The sequence below is a fragment of the Aedes albopictus genome, chromosome 1 (assembly GCF_035046485.1).
Source record: "Aedes albopictus strain Foshan chromosome 1, AalbF5, whole genome shotgun sequence".
NCBI classification, from domain to species: domain Eukaryota; kingdom Metazoa; phylum Arthropoda; class Insecta; order Diptera; family Culicidae; genus Aedes; species Aedes albopictus.
In genome coordinates this window covers 307809135-307831443 of record NC_085136.1, presented here as the reverse complement: position 1 = coordinate 307831443, position 22309 = coordinate 307809135, and the positions used below count along the sequence as shown (strand labels likewise).

At 44.0% G+C, this 22309-nt stretch overlaps 1 protein-coding gene across 6 annotated transcripts; it reads left to right on the top strand.

Moving 5' to 3' along the window:
• The first annotated feature begins 6711 nt into the window (after positions 1 to 6711).
• LOC109405414 (LIM domain-containing protein jub) lies at positions 6712 to 16707 on the top strand. Of its 6 annotated transcripts, none has more exons than XM_019678475.3 (7): positions 6712 to 6918; positions 8592 to 9926; positions 9990 to 10467; positions 10537 to 10677; positions 14930 to 15105; positions 15176 to 15404; positions 15469 to 16707. In XM_019678475.3, the coding sequence occupies exons 2-7, from the start codon at positions 8889 to 8891 to the stop codon at positions 15714 to 15716; spliced, it is 2310 nt and encodes a 769-aa protein (XP_019534020.3). In that variant the 5' UTR covers positions 6712 to 6918; positions 8592 to 8888; the 3' UTR covers positions 15717 to 16707. The 6 variants fall into 6 exon arrangements, with proteins under 6 accessions (XP_019534020.3, XP_019534018.3, XP_019534015.3 ...); XM_019678473.3 differs by having other exon boundaries at positions 8554 to 9926; XM_019678470.3 differs by having other exon boundaries at positions 8543 to 9926.
• The last annotated feature ends 5602 nt before the right edge of the window (positions 16708 to 22309 follow it).

Sequence of the window (22309 nt, the reverse complement as noted above, 5' to 3'; positions counted from 1 at the left end):
ATATGCTGAATATCGTTATTAAAAAGAGACGTCTGGAACTGTGTCCTGCTAGTTGTTCCGTCATGCACATACATCATGCCTTAATAATGCATAGGAGATTAACGAAAACACGTGTGTTCGGTCAGATGTCCATTGCGTAGAAAGTCAAGGAAAATAGGTTTCTTTATTGTCAGTTGTTATGTAAGCCTCGCTTGAAGCACTTCCCGTGAGAACCCTGTCATCTGTACACCAACTAATCCGTATCTTCGTACACAGCTAAATACTATACTGCCAACCGGCGAAAAGCCTATGGGTAAATATTAAAAAAATGAATAATAATGCTGTCTAGCGCGTTGTTTTCTATCGGCCACTATTTTAGTCTAGTCCCAACTGCAAGCTTTTTTCCAATCTTATCGTCAATTGTCTTCTAGATACCCCACGGAATTGATGAGTAGTGAGTTCAATGCAGAGATCCCCCCCCCCCCCCTCACACTTCCAAATTGTGGTAGGCCCCCGCTAAACCTGCAAACCAGACCCATCCCCAGCCAAAAGCTCTAGCAGATGTGAACAAACCGGTGCTCAACGTGCTCTCCCATCGTGGCAACATCAAATATGTGGAATGTACAACAATAGTAGCTTTAATGAAATGAATACTAAGAATTTAGGCCGACACTCGAAGTGACGAACTTTACAGTGCTAGTTCAGTAAATACACGAAAGATGGGTAACAACAAATGTGCACAAACAGATGCATAACAATATGCATGTAAAAAAGGCCGCAACTATCCATGGTGAATTTTAAATAATGACAACGTAAATATAATGGAACAGACTCACCGAATTTAGCTCCAAAATGCCCCCTAGACGATGGTATTGTTCACTCTATGTAGCCACGCGTTGTACAAAATGAACCTGAAATGACTAAAAGACAGTGGGCCGCCAAACTCCACAAAATGGCGGCCCGGAAATTTTAGTATTCTGTTTATAGCATTGTTGAGCATCATAGAGAGCATAATTTATAGGGTATGTGTGCCATCAGTAATCTCACGCTCCCATATTCATCCTATTCGAAAACAAGCGACTACGGCACCGATTGATTCCGTTCTTTTTGTTTTCATGGGTGCTCACTTCTAACAAAAAATACAAAAATAAGAAACAAAACAAACAGCGCTTCAATCCTTTGTTTTTCGTAGGATGAAAATGGGAGTCACATGCTCAATAAGGGAACCAATACCCTATTCAGTTTTAAATATAGTTTCTTGTTACTATGCTAAGAAATAGAGAGATTCAAAAGTTTTTTTTTCTACCTGCACCAGCGAACTTCTTGAGTGAACAGCATTCAACATCTAAAATTTAGATTCTAAATTGTTCATTCACTAATGCGATTTTCTTATCACCCTGCCCTGTCTTAACTAGAAGATATAAGTAATGCAGAGGCATCCCACATGCACTCTTGCATTACATAATAAGGTTGGACCCTGCTGCAATCAATGTCGTTATGCTATCCACTCCTGAGTTTATAGTTGCTATAAAAATAATTTCGAAGAAGTGAAAAAGAATAGTACGAATATAAAAAGAAAAGACAATTCACACCGTCTTCAGCCAGAGGCTGCACAGACTGAACACATTACATACATTAGACAACGGACAATACACAGAACACCCAGTGGCCCAGTGATGAATTTTTCGTTAGACGAAAAGTTTTCACCGACTAGAGCGGGAATCGAACCCACACTCCGAGGCTTACGATACGCCTAGATGACTGACGCCCCTAACCGCACGGCCACGAAGCCCACTAATGCTGCTACTATTACTATTACTACTACTCCTGCTACTACTACTAACTACTACTACTAATACTACTATCAAAAGTACAATGAGTGATCGTTGGCTTCCCAGTCTTGTTAGTAGTTAGAGGGTTGGTATAGACTGGTAATAAGCCCTGTCGGTCCCCCCAGCACTGCGCGTAATCAACTGTTGTTAGATCATGCGACAGCGATTAAGCGTATGCTGGAGGCATGACAAATCAAGCGTTTAAATTAAAGTCAATAAAGCAATGGTATGATTATTCAGATTCTATTTTGGTTTAATTTTGTAAAGAAATGCTTTAATTCAAAACTTAGTTACTTTCAAATACTATTCCATTTACTATTTCACTAAATTTTGTTACTATATTTAATTTAGCTAATCTTTAATTATAAAAGACTAAAATTGAAATTATGTAAACACATTTTCACTATATGACGACGCTTGATAAGCCATCGTCAAACCCATCACTCTTGGACAGGGACGCATATGAAGTCTCGATCTACATCCAAACCGTAATGTCACGCTCGCAAAGAAACGTTAGGAATAATGGAATGCGTAACTCTCGCTGAAACCGTCCCACTATTTACACCTTGTCTTTAAAAATACTTAGGGTGTCGATTTTCTGAAAGTCCTTGCCAAAAATGTAAGGAAAAACCAAAAACATTTGATTACTCAAATTGATGGACTCCCCGTTAGTTAGAGCTACAACAATTTGTGCGAACCTCTCGATTTTGGTCAAATGTTGGTTCATTTGAACTGTTATAACTTGAAAGTTTTCGAAACGTTGTTGAAAAGAGGAAATATAGAGAGCTACGTCTTCTTCTTCTTCTTTCTGACTCTACGTCCTCACTGGGACTTGGCTTACCTCGCTTCAACTTAGTGTTCTATGAGCATTTCCACAGTTATTAAATGAAGGGCATCCTTTGCCGGCCATTGCATGAATTTGTATATTATGAGGCAACTACAATGATGATACACTATGCCCAGGGAGTCGAGAAAATTTTCCCTACCGGAACAGAATCGAACCCGCCGTCTCTGATTGGTGATCCATAGTCTTAGTCACTTCAAAATTTTTGGAAGCTGAGACATTTATTCACAACTAGAGAATTTTTTTTTTTCCTTTCAAAAGTTATCTGCAGTTTTGTAAATCAAGTCCAACGACCGACATTTTACCAAAATCGAGGCTCTAACTAACGGGGCGTCCATCAGGTTGAGTAACCAAATGCATTTTGCTTATTTTTTTGGTAAGGACTTTGAGAAAATCGCCACCTTAGGTAAAATAGTGGGATGGTCTCAGCGAGAGTTACTCAATGTAACCACCATCCCAGATGGCTATCTCGCCAACTTTGAAGAGAACTCTGACGAACCAAATGAAAGAAATTCAACGTGTGAAATTCTTCTATCAGGCGCCCACTTTTGCGAGAGTCCGCTTTCTCATTACTATAAATGGAGCAATATGAGGGGATCCATACAAAGGTAATCTTGTATGATCTTTCGACCAGTGCACACATCTGCTCTCTTATTTTTGTACGAAAGTAAGAATCGTGCCTTACAGGTTTCATCGACCAGAGTGCCTCAATAGAACTAAGACTACATATCCGAGAAGATGAAGAAATGGGCTGAGGGCATGCTTCATGGACAGATCGTATTTAACAGATAAACTGTCATTGGTGAAGTGTACACGAGGAGGATTATAACCTGGATGGAAGCATGGAAGGCTTATGTCTGATGACATGTAGAAAATATAGATTTTCATGAATTTGGACTGAGTATTCAGTTTGAGCCTTTCTTTGAAGTTTTCAATACCAAGTGTATTGCCCGCAGTGTTGGTAAAAACTTACATTCTCAAATCTCATGGTTGAGTTGTTTCACACGCGATTCTAGACTCGCCAAACACACCGCCGAAAAAATCATGCACGAATTGAGTCGTAATTTTGCTCATTGCTTTATTTCTTGGTGGTTCTTGTAATTCAAAAACGAGTAGAGATATCGTAATTCTAGCCGGGGCCCGTGGCGTAGTTGGTCACACGTTCGCTTCATATGCGGATGGTCATGGGTTTGATTCCTAGCCCCGGCACTTGCAATTTTTCGTCAGTTGCTCTTCACCGAGAGCGGCTGACACTGACCCTCTTCTGAGCCCCATGGCTCAAACGGACCCGGATACCTGGACATCGGCGAACTGCTACTCATAATGGACACCCAATCGGACTGGAAAGGAACAACGGCCACTTATCATCCATGTGCTCATCATTCTACCATGTATAGAGTAGAAAAGTGAAAGCAGCAGAAAGGCAACCAGTTCGATAGAGTATAATAGAATACATATCTAGGCGCTGTACAATCTGTAGGTATAGCTGTCAATTGAAATCGCTCACGTAGTGCCCTAGTGGACAATAGAGCTGTAAATTAGGTTAAGTGATTAAGAATTAAAAAAAATATCGCAATTCTAAGCACATTTTTGGCCCTTCAGGGTCCTAAAATCACCGGTTTTAGTATTTTTTCGACGAAAAAAATTTCATGTTTTTTTTGGTCCCATACCATTTTTGACAATTTTAGGCCCCTTGAGGGACCACTTAGCCTTGAGATACGGACTTCAAATTTCTTAGCTGAAACGATCATTTTCCACTAACGAACTTATAACATTTCCAATTTTTGCAAAATAAGGGACTGCCTAATGTTCAGTTTAATTAATATGATGAGTCAATTCTGAAATAATCCAGGACAGTGGCTCTGGGAAGCTGTGAAAGTGATATAAATGTATCTTCATGAATCGTAAAACTACTGGTGTTGTACTGGAATATACTCCGTTGACATTCATTACAAAATTCATTTATTTGTATTATTCTGTCAAACAGATGTTAGTTCATTCCTTGTCAAATACTTGATCCCGTGTACTTGTGGGCCTAAGAAAGTTTGCCCGCATCAAAACCAAAAAATTTCTGCAGTAATACATAGCTAGATGTCCTCTTGTGGTAACCCGAGTAGGTGGAAAATTGTAATGAATAGCATATTCAGTTATTACTGATTGAATTACTGAAGAACAAAAACTCATATATATTTGATTGATATAAGAGGTAAAAGAGCAGACATAATAGCAAAATCTGATATGGCGAATTGCTCGTTAAGATATTACGAGATCCAAACAATATCAGACAAGATTTGTCGACCTTTATTCTTGAAAAAAAAATGACAACATCCAGCATCTAACCTACGACCTAAGGATTCACAGACGGTGATGCTTACCACTCAACTGTGGCTCAGTGGAGCGGACCTGGTTGGATAGTTGGAACACGTGACTATCACGCCGAGAACCTGGGATCGAATCCCACTCCCGACAAAATCACAAATTATCCCTTTCAGGATGGAGCCCAAAAAAGTGAAATCTACATACAAATGGCTCAACTTTGACTCTCCAGAACTTTTAGATTTCCCAACAAAACAACAATTATTTTTCCTCATTTGAAAGAACTACTCTTTGTCTTGCGATAACTAGCTTTGACTGTCTTTATAAAACGGAAATAAAAAATATGCGACAGATCAAACTTTTTCATATTGTTGATTCAGTTTCATCGAAGACGGCTAATAACAAGACAGACATCTACCCTCTTGCTCCATATACTCTGAGAACTTCAAGCACACTAGCGCCGCGAACGACTCCCGGGAACAACATTACTAATAAGTGTGCGTGAGATGCCACAGCTTCCGTGTACGTATTTGCATGTACACGCACACGATCATGTTTAATGTTCCTGTGAATCGTTGAGGGCGTTTCAACCTTGTCGCCTGCGATAGGGTAGGAGCTGTCTGTCTTGTTATTAGCCGTCTTCGGTTTTATCTTGAATTGGATGTAATACTAAATAAATGAAAGAATGAATGAATAGCATGCGGTTCTTCGTTTCCACACTAACATTAGGCCATATAAATAAAGCTGATTAAATACTCTTTACTCAGATCTCTGTGAAGTTTCACAGAGATTTGCTCTACGGCTTCACATAGAGTATTTGCTCAACTTTATTCATACGGCCTATTGAGCCAATACGCGGTTTCTCCGGAATTCCTGGGAAGGAGTTTTCGAAATTCCAAGAAGGAATTCTCCGTGCTCCTTAGGTGGTTTTGCAAGAAGTTTTTGGGCGGGATTCCACGAAATTTCCAAAAGGAATGCTTAGTGTTTGCTGAAAAAGATTGAAGTTTAAAACTCCAAGGCAGAATTATTCGTAGAATAAATCCGCACGCGTACGAGATACCTATTAGTCATCCCAAGTGGATCTACTTCTGCAAGCCCAACTGAGCCAAACTTTAAATTTACATACTTTTCGGTTCCTGGGAGCTCCCCCGCGCTAAGCAAATTGGCTGCCGTAAAAAGGTGAAATAAAAACCTATGAAATTGATTTTAAGGAAGAAAATGCAGTTTAAAAATCTAAAAAAACGCTTTTTATATAAAATTTAAAAAAAAACAAATTAGGAAAAGTTAGGGACGCTTTTTAAGGGAAACAAGTATTGCATGCAAAAAAAAATGGCATGCGCAAAATATAAAAAGAATTAAAAATACTACTCTATAGAAAAGAAAAACAGGTCAGGGTCATTTCTGATGCAAATGATGTATGAATTCTTTAAAATTTAAATGTATGAAAACACTAATAAACATTACTCAAAAGTATTTTCAAATCACGCAAATCTAGATTGAGTTTAAATAAGGACGAAAGTAACATTCTCGATTTCTCTTTAATTTTAAATTGTTGAACCATAATCCCAAGCATAATCCAAAACTTTTTTAGCCCAAGACATTCACACGTTCAAATAGTGTTAACCTTCGTGAGACAAGTCTGTCATTTCTTCTGTCAAATTAAAATCTCCAGAAGCACTTCCAACACTTCTAGCTTACTTTAACCATGAATACTTGTGTTAGTTCCCCTGGCTCACATACATTCAAACCATACTTCTGTTCACCTCCCGTAGTGTTGACCAGAAAATCGCAAACGGATTCCCATCGCAGTGGGACCCTTCCCCAATTCGCGTAAAAGTTTAGTCAATTTAGTCACACAAAATTTCACCCGAAAGCGATGCAGTGGAATCGCGCCACTCGCTAGCCCCCCGGACGATAGTCGGTTCCGTGGAAAGTGCCTCGGTTAAGGTGATATTCGTTGAATTCGTTGAAAAAAAAAATTGACCTCGGTGAGCCTCTGACAAAGACCACTGATTCATTCATGGTGCCCGAAGAGAAGAAGGACGATCGGGACCCCTTCTCTGTGAGTCAAAGTGAGACGGACAATGAGAAGGTGTCTTCTCCGGGTGGTGCTTGTGCAACCATCGGTGTATCATCATCGACCGCCGCCGATCGTAGTAGGCAGGCTCGCCTTGCCTTGCCTTGTGTCAATGTATGGTAGTGGTGTGTTGTGGGTACAGACAGGCATCTAAGCAGGCAGGAATGAAACGGACTGGTGAGAGAGGTCAAGGGAAAACAAAATTACCGACCCTCCTCCGTTTCTTCCGCTCTGACTGTGTGTGCACCTCTGTTGGCCGACCACCGAACCAAACTGATGATGGGTGTTTCATCGTTGTGAATGGTGCCGTCACCCTATTGGGGGCAGGGCTGGTAGCGAACAATGGATAAACAGTTAAAAGTGGCTTTGAGTGATCGAGATTATCAAAATAGTTGATGTTAATACAGATATATGTACCGTAGCTGCGCTCAACCGAACTTGAAGTGTATAATTAACACCTATCTAAATCTCTCAATTTATCATTTTTTTTAAATTTCCAATGTTTGTAAATGTAAATGCGTAACACAATGTGAATAAACACACTTCTGTACAGCGTTGCCTACCTTCCAGATTTATCTGGATTTTCCAGACTTTTTAGGTCTACTTTTATAAAAATCTGTGAGATCCAGACATTTGTTTTCCGGAATTTGTAAGATTTTGGCCAGAATTTGTAAAGTTTTACCCGGAATACGTGGAGTTTCCCAAATCATCCAGATTTTTCTAAAATTGTCCTGGCACCCCTGCTTCTGTACTGGCATTCAAATGCACTTACACCTTCAAACGATATGCCTACAAAAAACGATATGGTTACATAGCAAAATATAAAACAGGGCATATAGTATACTAGTGAAACAACTATGAAAACTAGAAAAATGTGAATAACCTCAGAAAAGCCAGAGAAATCATCCAACCTGGCGAAGTGAAGGAGATGAAGAAGACCAGTACCGCAAACGTCAAACTGCAGCTCACTTCGAAAAGTACAAGTAGTAGATTTCAACTTACCATACCTCATATGGTAAGATCCTGTCCGAGAAATTCAAGATTAGCAAAGGTTTAATAAGAGGTTTTATTTCATTTTTAGCGCTGAATGACAGCTTTTCAATAACTAGTAACAATAGTTAGTTTACCGAACTTTAAATTCATACCGTCTACCCCCGTTGGTTTGAACGACACCTCATGCAAACCAACGGGGTTTATTTTTAGTTTGAACTTCTAGCAACACTGTGGGCGACGAAAAAACACACTGTTGGCAACATTATTTGATGTTTTGTTTTGATTCTGCGTTCCGTTTCACCCCGTTCCATTAGCATGATGACAATTGAACCATTTTTAATTTGGACGATGTGCAAATTAGCGGGGGTCAAATTAAAAAGTGTTCATATTAGATGTGGTCAAACCAACGGGGGTAGACGGTAGCAAACCGAACTTTAAAAAATGGCAAAAATCACCATCCAAGATACTCGCTACCAGCCCTGGTATTAACACACCGAAAAGGTGCTCTTTAGAGGTTGTAAATGAGTGATATGTGTTGGTGCAAAAACAGTGAAAGCATCCAGTGTTGAGTGAAGGAATTATTTTGGAGATTACAGCGACTAGTGACTACAGTTTGCGAAGAATATTGGAAATTTTACGATGATGAAGAGATAAGTGATTCGTACGTTCGATTCGAAGCTGCCAGTAGATAGTAACTCTGCTATCTGCTGCAGTTGAAGGCTTTTGTGATAGTCGATTATCAGTATTTTGAAGAAACAACAAAAGACATCATTAGCGGAAAAAAGCAAGCAGAGGAGAGGCTACATTAGTATCGATTTTCCTAGGAAACGACATCGTAATCGCAATCATGTCCAATCACATTCACACCCAGTCCACCGATGCAGCGTTGATCGCTAGAATGCACCAGATGAGGCTGGATGGGGATGGCTCGGGTGCTGGACAACCCAGAATGGCCCATCCCCAGCAGACTGCGATGATGATGGATGGGACGTCCAGAGGGAGTCATCATCTGGGTCAGATGCAGATGGAAAGCCACTACGTCCCAGTGTCGACGGCTATCGGGCCTGGAAACGTTGTACTTATGAACGATCCCCGTATGTATCAAGGTCAGATGCTAGCTACGACAGCTGGTCGAAAACCGGGAGACATTGCGCATATGGGCTACTACAGAGTCAGCAACAGCCCCACCCATTCGCTAGGAGGCTCGTCCCATCACTCGGGAGGTGGAAGTCCACACGCCAGTGGACAACTACAACAACCTCAGCAATACTACGACCCTCGCTATCAGGCCGTATATGAGAATATAGACTACTACCCTCCTGCTCAACCACAACAGATAGACGCCCTCATGTACGAGAGAAAATTCGAGTCAAACAACGTCAAAGCTCAGCCTCAAGTCCCGGTTGGATCCGGGATGTCCCATCTACCATCCAACGGTAGTGCAGGTCGCTACGCTCATACTCCCCAACCCCCAGATCTTCATGAACAACCTCCGATCTACGAGAACCTCCAAACCGCATCCGGTCAACAGGCTCAACCACAGGCCACCAAGGCTTCTGCGCAAATCTACTACCACCGAAACGACGCCAGCAGTCCTCAGGTCCCTCACAACCCACAGTACCACCTCCCGGATCTCCCCATCTACGAAACCACCGTCGTCAACCCCAACGCAAACTCCAGGTACGTCACAGCAGCCCAAGGACCACCTCCTCCAGGACCATACCATCACTCACCGAGCAACAGCAACGTCTCCCTGAAGATCGCCCAACAACCGCAGCCCGTACACTTGCCCAACGTCAAGTATCAAGCCACCGGTGTCCCCCTGTCCGCGGCCATCCCAAACGACTACCAGAAGTCCCCGAAGCACACCTCAGCGCCATCACTAGTAAGTTCCACTCACGCACCCTAATTCCTTCATCGTAATCTCATGAACCTTATCTCCACACAGCCACCCAAATCCGCCGACGCCATCAAGTACCAACAGCAGACCACGAAGACTAACTCCCCATCACGCAGCAGCAGTTCCGTATCTTCCGGCTCGCTCCTCAAAGCCTTCGTCGAGGACATCAACGGGTCGGACTACGTGTGCATGACCGGCGGTAGCAAGTACCAACACCAGCAGCAGTACTCCACATCCAGCCAAGCCTCCTCGTACCAACAATACACCGCCAAACCTCCCACAACGATTGCATCCTCTTCGGCCGGAAATGCTACGACCCCGCCCGGCGGAACCACCGTCAACTCCAGACCTTCCCCAAACCCACCGTCAACGCAACAACCCCCTACCGGACCCGCTCCCGGAAGCAAACCCAGCAGTGCGCAGAATTCCTTCTCCGGACCTCCACAGGGCTCCACGCAAAGCCGGGCACCGTCCGCTGTATCGCCGACGCCATCGCAGCTCAGCACCGGAAGCGGTTCCGGAAAGCGTGAGTAGACAATCCCGATTTATTTCCTGACTTCCGGCCTTAAAACCACCTGTATACTCCTCGTCGTAGGTCTAACGAAGAACCTGCTACCGTACAACGTGACACCGCCGCGTCCCACCGGACCCACGGAAGCGGAACGGAAAATCGAGGAGCTCACCCGCCAGCTGGAGGAGGAGATGGAGAAGAACGAAGAGCAGGGAGAGTATTTCGGTGAGTACAGGGAGTGTTCTCCACAATCATTGGAAGGACTCCAGCAGAAATCCCGTGAGGAATTCTCCAAAGTGTTCGGGAAGATTTCTCTTGAATTTCTACAAAGAATTAACCGGCATTTCCGGGAGGAATTCTCCGGAATTCCGCGGAGGAATTCTCCGGAATTCCACGGAGGAATTCTCCGGAATTCCACGGAGGAATTCTCTGGAATTCCTGCGAGGAATTCTCCGGAATTCCTGCAAGAAATTCTCCGGAATTCCACGGAGGAATTCTCTGGAATTCCTGCGAGGAATTCTCCGGAATTCCTGCAAGAAATTCTCCGGAATTCCTGGGAGGAATTCTCCGCAATTCCTGGAAGGAATTCTCCGCAATTCCTGGGAGGAATTCTCCGCAATTCCTGGGAGGAATTCTCCGCAATTCCTGGGAGGAATTCTCCGCAATTCCTGGGAGGAATTCTCCGCAATTCCTGGGAGGAATTCTCCGCAATTCCTGGGAGGAATTCTCCGCAATTCCTGGGAGGAATTCTCCGCAATTCCTGGGAGGAATTCTCCGCAATTCCTGGGAGGAATTCTCCGCAATTCCTGGGAGCAATTCTCCGCAATTCCTGGGAGGAATTCTCCGCAATTCCTGGGAGGAATTCTCCGCAATTCCTGGGAGGAATTCTCCGCAATTCCTGGGAGGAATTCTCCGCAATTCCTGGGAGGAATTCTCCGCAATTCCTGGGAGGAATTCTCCGCAATTCCTGGGAGGAATTCTCCGCAATTCCTGGAAGGAATTCTCCGGAATTCCTGGGAGGAATTCTCCGGAATTCCTGCGAGGAATTCTCCGGAATTTCTGCGAGGAATTCTCCGGAATTCCTGCGTGGAATTCATTGGAATTCCTGAGAGGAATTCACCGGAATTCCTGAGAGGAATACACCGGAAGTCCTGCGTGGAATTCTCCGCAATTCCTGGGAGCAATTCTCCGCAATTTCTGGGAGGAATTCTCCGCAATTCCTGGGAGGAATTCTCCGCAATTCCTGGGAGGAATTCTCCGCAATTCCTGGGAGGAATTCTCCGATATTCCTGTAGAGAATTCTCCGATATTCCTGGAGGGAATCTCCGAAGTTCTTGGAAGGAATTGTCCGCAATTCCTGGGAGGAATTGTCCGCAATTCCTGGAAGGAATTGTCCGCAATTCCTGGAAGGAATTGTCCGCAATTCCTGGAAGGAATTGTCCGCAATTCCTGGAAGGAATTGTCCGCAATTCCTGGAAGGAATTGTCCGCAATTCCTGGAAGGAATTGTCCGCAATTCCTGGAAGGAATTGTCCGCAATTCCTGGAAGGAATTGTCCGCAATTCCTGGAAGGAATTGTCCGCAATTCCTGGAAGGAATTGTCCGCAATTCCTGGAAGGAATTGTCCGCAATTCCTGGAAGGAATTGTCCGCAATTCCTGGAAGGAATTGTCCGCAATTCCTGGAAGGAATTGTCCGCAATTCCTGGAAGGAATTGTCCGCAATTCCTGGAAGGAATTGTCCGCAATTCCTGGAAGGAATTGTCCGCAATTCCTGGAAGGAATTGTCCGCAATTCCTGGAAGGAATTGTCCGCAATTCCTGGAAGGAATTGTCCGCAATTCCTGGAAGGAATTGTCCGCAACTCCTGGAAGGAATTGTCCGCAATTCCTGGAAGGAATTGTCCGCAATTCCTGGAAGGAATTGTCCGCAATTCCTGGAAGGAATTGTCCGCAATTCCTGGAAGGAATTGTCCGCAATTCCTGGAAGGAATTGTCCGCAATTCCTGGAAGGAATTGTCCGCAATTCCTGGAAGGAATTGTCCGCAATTCCTGGAAGGAATTGTCCGCAATTCCTGGAAGGAATTGTCCGCAATTCCTGGAAGGAATTGTCCGCAATTCCTGGAAGGAATTGTCCGCAATTCCTGGAAGGAATTGTCCGCAATTCCTGGAAGGAATTGTCCGCAATTCCTGGAAGGAATTGTCCGCAATTCCTGGAAGGAATTGTCCGCAATTCCTGGAAGGAATTGTCCGCAATACCTGGAAGGAATTGTCCGCAATTCCTGGAAGGAATTGTCCGCAATTCCTGGAAGGAATTGTCCGCAATTCCTGGAAGGAATTGTCCGCAATTCCTGGAAGGAATTGTCCGCAATTCCTGGAAGGAATTGTCCGCAATTCCTGGAAGGAATTGTCCGCAATTCCTGGAAGGAATTCTCCGCAATTCCTGGAAGGAATTCTCCGCAATTCCTGGAAGGAATTCTCCGCAATTCCTGGAAGGAATTCTCCGGAATTCCTTGAAGGAATTCTCCAGAATTCCTGGAAGGGATTCTCCAGAATTCCTGGAAGGGATTCTCCAGAATTCCGGGAAGGAATTTTCCGGAATTTCTGGAAGGAATTCTCAGGAATTCCTGGAAGGAATCCTCCGGAATTACTGGGAGCAATTCACCGAAATTCCTGGGAGGAAATCTCCGGAATTCCTGGTAGGAATTCTCCGGAATTCCTGGGAGGAAATCTCCGGAATTTCTGGAAGGAATTCTCCGCAATTCCTGGAAGGAATTCTCCGCAATTCCTGGAAGGAATTCTCCGCAATTCCTGGAAGGAATTCTCCGCAATTCCTGGAAGGAATTCTCCGCAATTCCTGGAAGGAATTCTCCGCAATTCCTGGAAGGAATTCTCCGCAATTCCTGGAAGGAATTCTCCGCAATTCCTGGAAGGAATTCTCCGCAATTCCTGGAAGGAATTCTCCGCAATTCCTGGAAGGAACTCTCCGGAATTCCTTGAAGGAATTCTCCAGAATTCCTGGAATGGATTCTCCAGAATTCCGGGAAGGAATTTTCCGGAATTTCTGGAAGGAATTCTCAGGAATTCCTGGAAGGAATCCTCCGGAATTACTGGGAGCAATTCACCGAAATTCCTGGGAGGAAATCTCCGGAATTCCTGGGAGGAAATCTCCGGAATTTCTGGAAGGAATTCTCCGCAATTCCTGGAAGGAATTCTCCGCAATTCCTGGAAGGAATTCTCCGCAATTCCTGGAAGGAATTCTCCGCAATTCCTGGAAGGAATTCTCCGCAATTCCTGGAAGGAATTCTCCGTAATTCCTGGAAGGAATTCTCCGTAATTCCTGGAAGGAATTCTCCGTAATTCCTGGAAGGAATTCTCCGTAATTCCTGGAAGGAATTCTCCGTAATTCCTGGAAGGAATTCTCCGTAATTCCTGGAAGGAATTCTCCGTAATTCCTGGAAGGAATTCTCCGTAATTCCTGGAAGGAATTCTCCGAAATTCCTGGAAGGAATTCTCCGTAATTCCTGGAAGGAATTCTCCGTAATTCCTGGAAGGAATTCTCCGTAATTCCTGGAAGGAATTCTCCGTAATTCCTGGAAGGAATTCTCCGTAATTCCTGGAAGGAATTCTCCGTAATTCCTGGAAGGAATTCTCCGTAATTCCTGGAAGGAATTCTCCGTAATTCCTGGAAGGAATTCTCCGTAATTCCTGGAAGGAATTCTCCGTAATTCCTGGAAGGAATTCTCCGTAATTCCTGGAAGGAATTCTCCGTAATTCCTGGAAGGAATTCTCCGTAATTCCTGGAAGGAATTCTCCGTAATTCCTGGAAGGAATTCTCCGTAATTCCTGGAAGGAATTCTCCGTAATTCCTGGAAGGAATTCTCCGTAATTCCTGGAAGGAATTCTCCGTAATTCCTGGAAGGAATTCTCCGTAATTCCTGGAAGGAATTCTCCGTAATTCCTGGAAGGAATTCTCCGTAATTCCTGGAAGGAATTCTCCGTAATTCCTGGAAGGAATTCTCCGTAATTCCTGGAAGGAATTCTCCGTAATTCCTGGAAGGAATTCTCCGTAATTCCTGGAAGGAATTCTCCGTAATTCCCGGAAGGAATTCTCCGTAATTCCTGGAAGGAATTCTCCGTAATTCCTGGAAGGAATTCTCCGTAATTCCTGGAAGGAATTCTCCGTAATTCCTGGAAGGAATTCTCCGTAATTCCTGGAAGGAATTCTCCGTAATTCCTGGAAGGAATTCTCCGTAATTCCTGGAAGGAGTTCTCCGTAATTCCTGGAAGGAGTTCTCCGTAATTCCTGGAAGGAATTCTCCGGAATTCCTGGTCTTCAAATTCGTGGAAATACTTGGGGGAAATTCTTTGAAATTTCTAATAGATGAACCTTACTTATCGCTTTTTCAAAACTAAAATATTTGGGAGGAATCGAAATTTTTAATAGATGGACCTTACTTATCGCTTCTCTAAAACTTTCAGGCATCTGCCACACCTGCAAGGAGAAGGTAACCGGCGCGGGAGCGGCCTGCCAAGCCATGGGCAACCTGTACCACACCAACTGTTTCATCTGCTGTTCGTGCGGACGTGCCCTCCGGGGAAAGGCCTTCTACAACGTGCACGGCCGAGTCTACTGCGAGGAAGACTACATGGTAAATGTACCGAACGCTACCTAGAATCACTTGCCGCCCTCGCTCCTAATATATTTCCTGTATTCTTCCCTTTCAGTACTCGGGCTTCCAACAGACGGCGGAAAAGTGTGCAATCTGCGGTCACCTCATCATGGAAATGATCCTGCAGGCCATGGGGAAATCCTACCATCCGGGGTGCTTCCGATGCTGTGTCTGCAACGAGTGCCTGGACGGAGTTCCGTTCACCGTGGACGTGGACAATAAGATCTACTGTGTTAACGATTACCACAGCATGTTTGCGCCGAAGTGTGCCAGCTGCGGAAAAGGTGCGGATCTTCACAGAAACCTTCAAAAGTGGTTCGAGTCCTAACGATTTCCGGGTCTTTTCAGGAATTACCCCGGTCGAGGGAACGGAGGAAACAGTCCGAGTGGTCGCCATGGACAAGGACTTCCACGTGGATTGCTACATCTGCGAGGAGTGCGGCATGCAGCTGACGGACGAACCGGATAAGCGGTGCTACCCGTACGAGGGCCGACTCATGTGCCGATCGTGTCACATACAGAAAATTTCCCTACAGGACATGCAGCACGGCCGGATTGTGGAACCAGTCTGTGCCACGTATCAGTACATGGCGTAAGCTGCTGTACTGTGATAGGTCTATACGTTTGGATGCACGAGTTCTATAGTCGGTCTCGAGAAACGGATTGCCGACAATGCATCAGTTGATTCCTTGGTAAATCATCAAATGAATGTCGGTAAGGATTTTGCCGAAAGCTCGGTAAAAAGTTTACTAATTTCAGTAAGATTTACCGAGACACCCGGTTAAAATTTGGAGGTGAATTGCCGAATTCTCAGCCGTAACATTTCCAAAAATCTGTTTGCCGAGTTCGACTACCCAATTCAAGTATGTACACTCTAAAAATCAATTATACATTTTAACCCGGCTGGCTGAAAACTTATAAAAAAGTAACATGGGTACGAGACAAACGGAAATCGCATTTATAAACCGTAGAATTGACGGCTACGCGTAAGTTCAAGTGTGCGGAACACTGCCAAAACCGCAGGATAATGAAAATACCCTCTAGGAGCAGGTCATCGATCGATATTATACATTTCCAAAAGGCAGCTGCTCATCTAACCCGCGGCAGCTGTCCCAAAAGTCAATAATCTTGTGCAAATTCTTGTCCCCATTATTTAATCAAGATCGTTATCATCCGCTAACTCACAATCTAATCACCTATTGATTGACCTAGACGTATGTATATGTTTCCATCACGTAATTGTGCTTAAAACTTTCTGATACTCACCGACGACAGATCGATGCGACAAGTGCGACTGCAATTGCAATTGCAAAAACGAAACATTCCATTTTTAGAAACCACAATGCAGCTAAGAAGTGGTGACAAAAAAAACTATATTCGCGATAAAACCGCCACTGTTTATCGGCAGCTTAATCCATTGTTGTAGTGCATATATGGCGACAGGAACACGAATTGATATGATACATGACTATTATAATATCGAGTATTAAATATTATTATTATTATTGCTATTACATGCTTTTTGCTAGGGCGTACTTTTTTCAATTGTAGTTATTGAAGTAAAAATAAAAGTAATTGGTGAAAATATCTGAGCGTGTGGTTATTTTTCGACAATCCGAAATTCTCCGGAATTCCTAAGAGGAATTCTCCGGAATTCCTAAGAGGAATTCTCCGGAATTCCTACAGGAATTCTTCGGAATTCCTAAGAGGAATTCTTTGGAATTCCTAAGAGGAATTCTTTGGAATTCCTAAGAGGAATTCTTTGGAATTCCTAAGAGGAATTCTTCGGAATTCCTAAGAGGAATTCTTCGGAATTCCTAAGAGGAATTCTTCGGAATTCCTAAGAGGAATTCTTCGGAATTCCTAAGAGGAATTCTCCGGAATTCCTAAGAGGAATTCTCCGGAATTCCTAAGAGGAATTCTCCGGAATTCCTAAGAGGAATTCTCCGGAATTCCTAAGAGGAATTCTCCGGAATTCCTAAGAGGAATTCTCCGGAATTCCTAAGAGGAATTCTCCGGAATTCCTAAGAGGAATTCTCCGGAATTCCTAAGAGGAATTCTCCGGAATTCCTAAGAGGAATTCTCCGGAATTCCTAAGAGGAATTCTCCGGAATTCCTAAGAGGAATTCTCCGGAATTCCTAAGAGGAATTCTCCGGAATTCCTAAGAGGAATTCTCCGGAATTCCTAAGAGGAATTCTCCGGAATTCCTAAGAGGAATTCTCCGGAATTCCTAAGAGGAATTCTCCGGAATTCCTAAGAGGAATTCTCCAGAATTCCTAAGAGGAATTCTCCAGAATTCCTAAGAGGAATTCTCCGGAATTCCTAAGAGGAATTCTCCGGAATTCCTAAGAGGAATTCTCCGGAATTCCTAAGAGGAATTCTCCGGAATTCCTAAGAGGAATTCTCCGGAATTCCTAAGAGGAATTCTCCGGAATTCCTAAGAGGAATTCTCCGGAATTCCTAAGAGGAATTCTCCGGAATTCCTAAGAGGAATTCTCCGGGATTCCTAATAGGAATTTTCCGGAATTCCTAAGAGGAATTCTCCGGAATTCCTAAGAGGAATTCTCCGGAATTCCTAAGAGGAATTCTCCGGAATTCCTAAAACGAATTCTCCGGAATTCCTAAGACGAATTCTTCGGAATTCCTAAGACGAATGCTCCGGAATTTCAAAGAGGAATTCTCCGGAATTCCTAAGAGGAATTCTCCGGAATTCCTAAGAGGAATTCTCCGGAATTCCTAAGAGGAATTCTCCGGAATTCCTAAGAGGAATTCTCCGGAATTCCTAAGAGGAATTCTCCGGAATTCCTAAGAGGAATTCTCCGGAATTCCTAAGAGGAATTCTCCGGAATTCCTAAGAGGAATTCTCCGGAATTCCTAAGAGGAATTCTCCGGAATTCCTAAGAGGAATTCTCCGGAATTCCTAAGAGGAATTCTCCGGAATTCCTAAGAGGAATTCTCCGGAATTCCTAAGAGGAATTCTCCGGAATTCCTAAAACGAATTCTCCGGAATTCCTAAGACGAATTCTTCGGAATTCCTAAGACGAATTCTCCGGAATTTCAAAGAGGAATTCTCCGGAATTCCTAAGAGGAATTCTCCGGAATTCCTAAGAGGAATTCTCCGGAATTCCTAAGAGGAATTCTCCGGAATTCCTAAGAGGAATTCTCCGGAATTCCTAAGAGGAATTCTCCGGAATTCCTAAGAGGAATGCTCCGGAATTCCTAAGAGGAATGCTCCGGAATTCCTAAGAGGAATTCTTCGGAATTCCTAAGAGGAATTCTCCGGAATTCCTAAGAAGAATTTTCAGGAATTCCTAAGAGGAATGCTCCGGAATTCCTATGAGGAATGCTCCGGAATTTCTAAGAGGAATGCTCCGGAATTCCTAAGAGGAATGCTCCGGAATTCCTAAGAGGAATTCTCCGGAATGCCTAAAAGGAATTCTCCGGAATTCCTAAGACGAATTCTCCGGAATTCCTAAGACGAATTCTCCGGAATTCCTAAGACGAATTCTCCGGAATTCCTAAGACGAATTCTCCGGAATTCCTAAGACGAATTCTCCGGAATTCCTAAGAGGAGTGTCGATGTGTCGATCAGGCTAAGGCCGGGGTGGCCTCTGATGTACATAGTAGCCGTACTCTGCGTAAGGTCCGCAGATCGTCCTCCACTTGGTCGACCCACCTAGCTCGCTGCGCTCCACGTCTTCTTGTACCGGTCGGATGACTCTCGAGAACCATTTTAGTCGGGTTGCTATCCGACATCCTGATGACGTGACCCGCCCACCGTAGCCTCCCGATTTTCACGGTGTGGTTCTCTCTGCAGCTGATGCGGATCGTGGTTCATTCGCCTTTTCCAATTCCCGTCTTCCATCTGCACTCCACCGTAGATGGTACGTAGCACCTTCCGTTCGAAGACTTCAAGGGCGCGTTGGTCCTCTGCACATCGGTCTAATCTGCGGTTTGTAGATGATTAGCTTATTCGGTGAACTTTTTTCGATCGTATAGTTCTGCGGAGTCCAAAGTAAGCTCGATTTCCTGCCACAATGCGCCTCTGAATTTCTCTGCTGATGCTGGTGTCGTTGTCGGCGGTCACCAGTGAGCCCAAGTACACGAATTCTTCAACCGCCTCGATTTCATCACCGTCGATAGAAATTTGGGGCGGCGGGCGCGGTTATTCTTTCCTTTTGCAATCATGTACTTTGTCATCGACACATTATTGACTAATCCGATTCGCCTGGCTTCATTCTTTAGTCGGATGTATATTTCGCCATCGTCTCAAATTTGCGAGCTATAATATCAATATCATCAGCGGAACCAAGCAGCTGAACGGACTTCGTGAAAATCGTTCCACTCGTGTTTATCCCCGCTCTCCTTATTACACCCTCTAAAGCAATGTTGAACAGCAAGCACGATCGGTCGGGAAACGATCGGTCGCGTTCTATTCTTTATCCCATCCACGTCTCGCGCAATAAATCAAGTGCAGTGCAAATCATATCGAACCCAATTTCTTTCACTATCCGAACCGTATTTGCGGTAGTGGCCAACGGTGGCAATTAACAATTACCCGTCCATCGTGCGTGCGTTCGTGAAGCGGGTCCAAGGGGTGAATTGTGCTTGACAGTGCTTTCTATAAGGATCGGAGAAGCGATCTTTGGTGGTGAATTTCACGTTCCAGTGATTTACACACTTAAATTAAATCGCCGACCTCAGCAAACGGATTGCCGAGAATCCAACAGCCGAGAATCCCGTAATAATTTTTACTGAATCTCGGTAAAACTTTTACCGAGATGTCGTTAAAACTTTGCCGAGATCTCGGTAATCCAACTTTTTACCGAAATCTCGGTAAAATTTTTACCGAGAATCAGTAAATATTTTACCGAGATATCAGCTGTTGGATTCTCGGTAAACCGTTTACCGAGATCAATTTCTGAATTTAAGTGTGTGGTGCGCCGCTATTGCTTATAGCGGGAAGAAAAACCTCCGGTGGCCGGCAATAGAGCTCCACACTGGATCATTGGTCACTTTGCCGTAACCCTCTGCGAGATTCGAAGGGACTCGAGAGCGCCCCTGATACTCGAACTACGCACATCACTCGATCCAGGCGATGGCCTTGATCAATCGTATCAGTTTATCCGGGAATTCGTACTCGTGCATAATCTACCAGAGCTGGTCTCGATCGTTTGTATCATACGCCGATTTAAAATCGATGAACAAGTTATGTGTGGGCACGTTGTATTCGCGGCATTTCTGCAACACCTTGGAAGCATCTGGTCCGTTGTAGCGCGTTCACCCATGAATCCAGCCAGGCGTATACCAAGATTTCAAGAATCGACGAACTTGACCAGATTTCGGAGATTCGCTGTTTGGTACCTCCGTGAATATCGTTTCCTCTAAACGGCCATGAAGAAATGCTGTGCGAATATCGATAGTGCCGTCGCTGAACGCTAACTGCCAAATGGTCTTGATAGTCTGAGCAACCTGTGCGTAGGTCTGTTCATAGTCTTGTCCTTGCTTTTGGAGATATCCTTTCGCCACAAGCCAAGCTTTCTTCGAACTTTACGTCTCGAGCCAAGATGATCCTTCGTCGTCTTCGACGCCACAGCCGGTAGTCATTTGGCCTACTATCACCGCGTCCAAGCTTGTGGCATCCAACTTCTCTCTGGCCTGGTATCCAACTCCAACAGACCTGGTATCCAGGTGTGGTAGGGTAGAGGGTAGCGTACAGAATTAGGGTAGAGAGAAGGATGAGATGACATGAGATGAGATAAAATTAGATGAGATTTTCTTGAGATATCTTAAGAAATTCTTCCGGAGTTTTCCTCCGGAGGCACTCCTCTCGAGATTCATCCCAGGATTCCTTCAATTGTTGCTTCTGGAATTCCTGCAGGAATTTGTACTGGGATCTCTTCAGGGATTGCTCTAGAAACCCCTGTAAGCACTTTTTAGGCATTCTACTCGGCATTCCTTCAAAGATTACTTCCGGGATGTCTTTCCTGTAGGATTCTCCTACTGGGATTCATCCCGAAAAAAAAAAAAATATGGAAGAATATAAATTTCAGCCGATATCTCTTCAGGCAATCCTGGAGTGATTCTTTTTGGTATTCGTACCGGAATTTCTTAAATAATTCCTTCCGGGATTTTTTTATGATTCTTTCGGGGATTTCTGCTCAGCTTCCTACCAGGGCTGAAAGTCTCTCTAATAAAGACAAATCAATCAATCAGCTTCCTACCGGGATTCCTGCCGCGATTCCCCAAGGATTCTATCAGGAATTTTCAACGGGAATCCTTCAGTTATTCCTTTGAGATTCCTGCCGAAATTGCTTTAGAAAAAATTGAAAGGATTCTTCCAGGTATCCTGCCGGCATTACTTTAGGGATTGCTGCTGGGATTACTTCACGAATTGCTCTTGGTATTCTTTCAAAGATTAGGCACCAGCATTTCAAAAGGGCATAACTGCCTGAAAACGATTACTTCTTCTGTTTTCAAAGTTTGGTGGTTGCATTTTGTATTTTCCACGTAATTCCCAGATAATACTAGACAGAGAAATCGCTCCTTTTTCCTATAGTGGCGGTGGATTGCTTTGGAGCAATGAAATACGTTCTATAGCTATGGGGAAAAGTTTTGTTACGCCCAGTTTCGAAATGTTGGTGCCCATTTCTGCCAAAATATATTCCGAGAATTCTAGACGAATTATCTTGAGTATACGTGCCGAAATTCCTACTGGTATTGTCGCGCCGCCACCAAACCGGACGTCGCACTTAACTGAGTTGCGACGCGACCCGACTCGCGACGTTTTTTGAATCATTTCGGAAGTAGTGCGCATCTATATCCTTGTCATCAGCAACACAGTGCACTAGTCGCGAAAAAGTTGTGACACGTGTGGACCTCGAAATTGAAATTTTTTGATTGAATGTCTGTCTTGATTCCAACCGGATAGACAATATTACTTGAAAGATTTTTTTTGGGGAGTTTTTGAAAGATTCCTTTCGAGATTCTTCCCGGGATTTCTCCTATGGAGGAATTACTTCCCGGGATGTCTTCTGTGATTTATCCAGGGACTCCTGTCGTGCTTCCAACCGGAATTCCTCTCAGGATTCTGCTAATTATGCCTTCCAGAAAACCTATAGGGAATCCTCCCGGGATTTCTTTAGAAAGTCTTAAAAGGATTCTTTCAGATATTCTGGTCAGCATTTT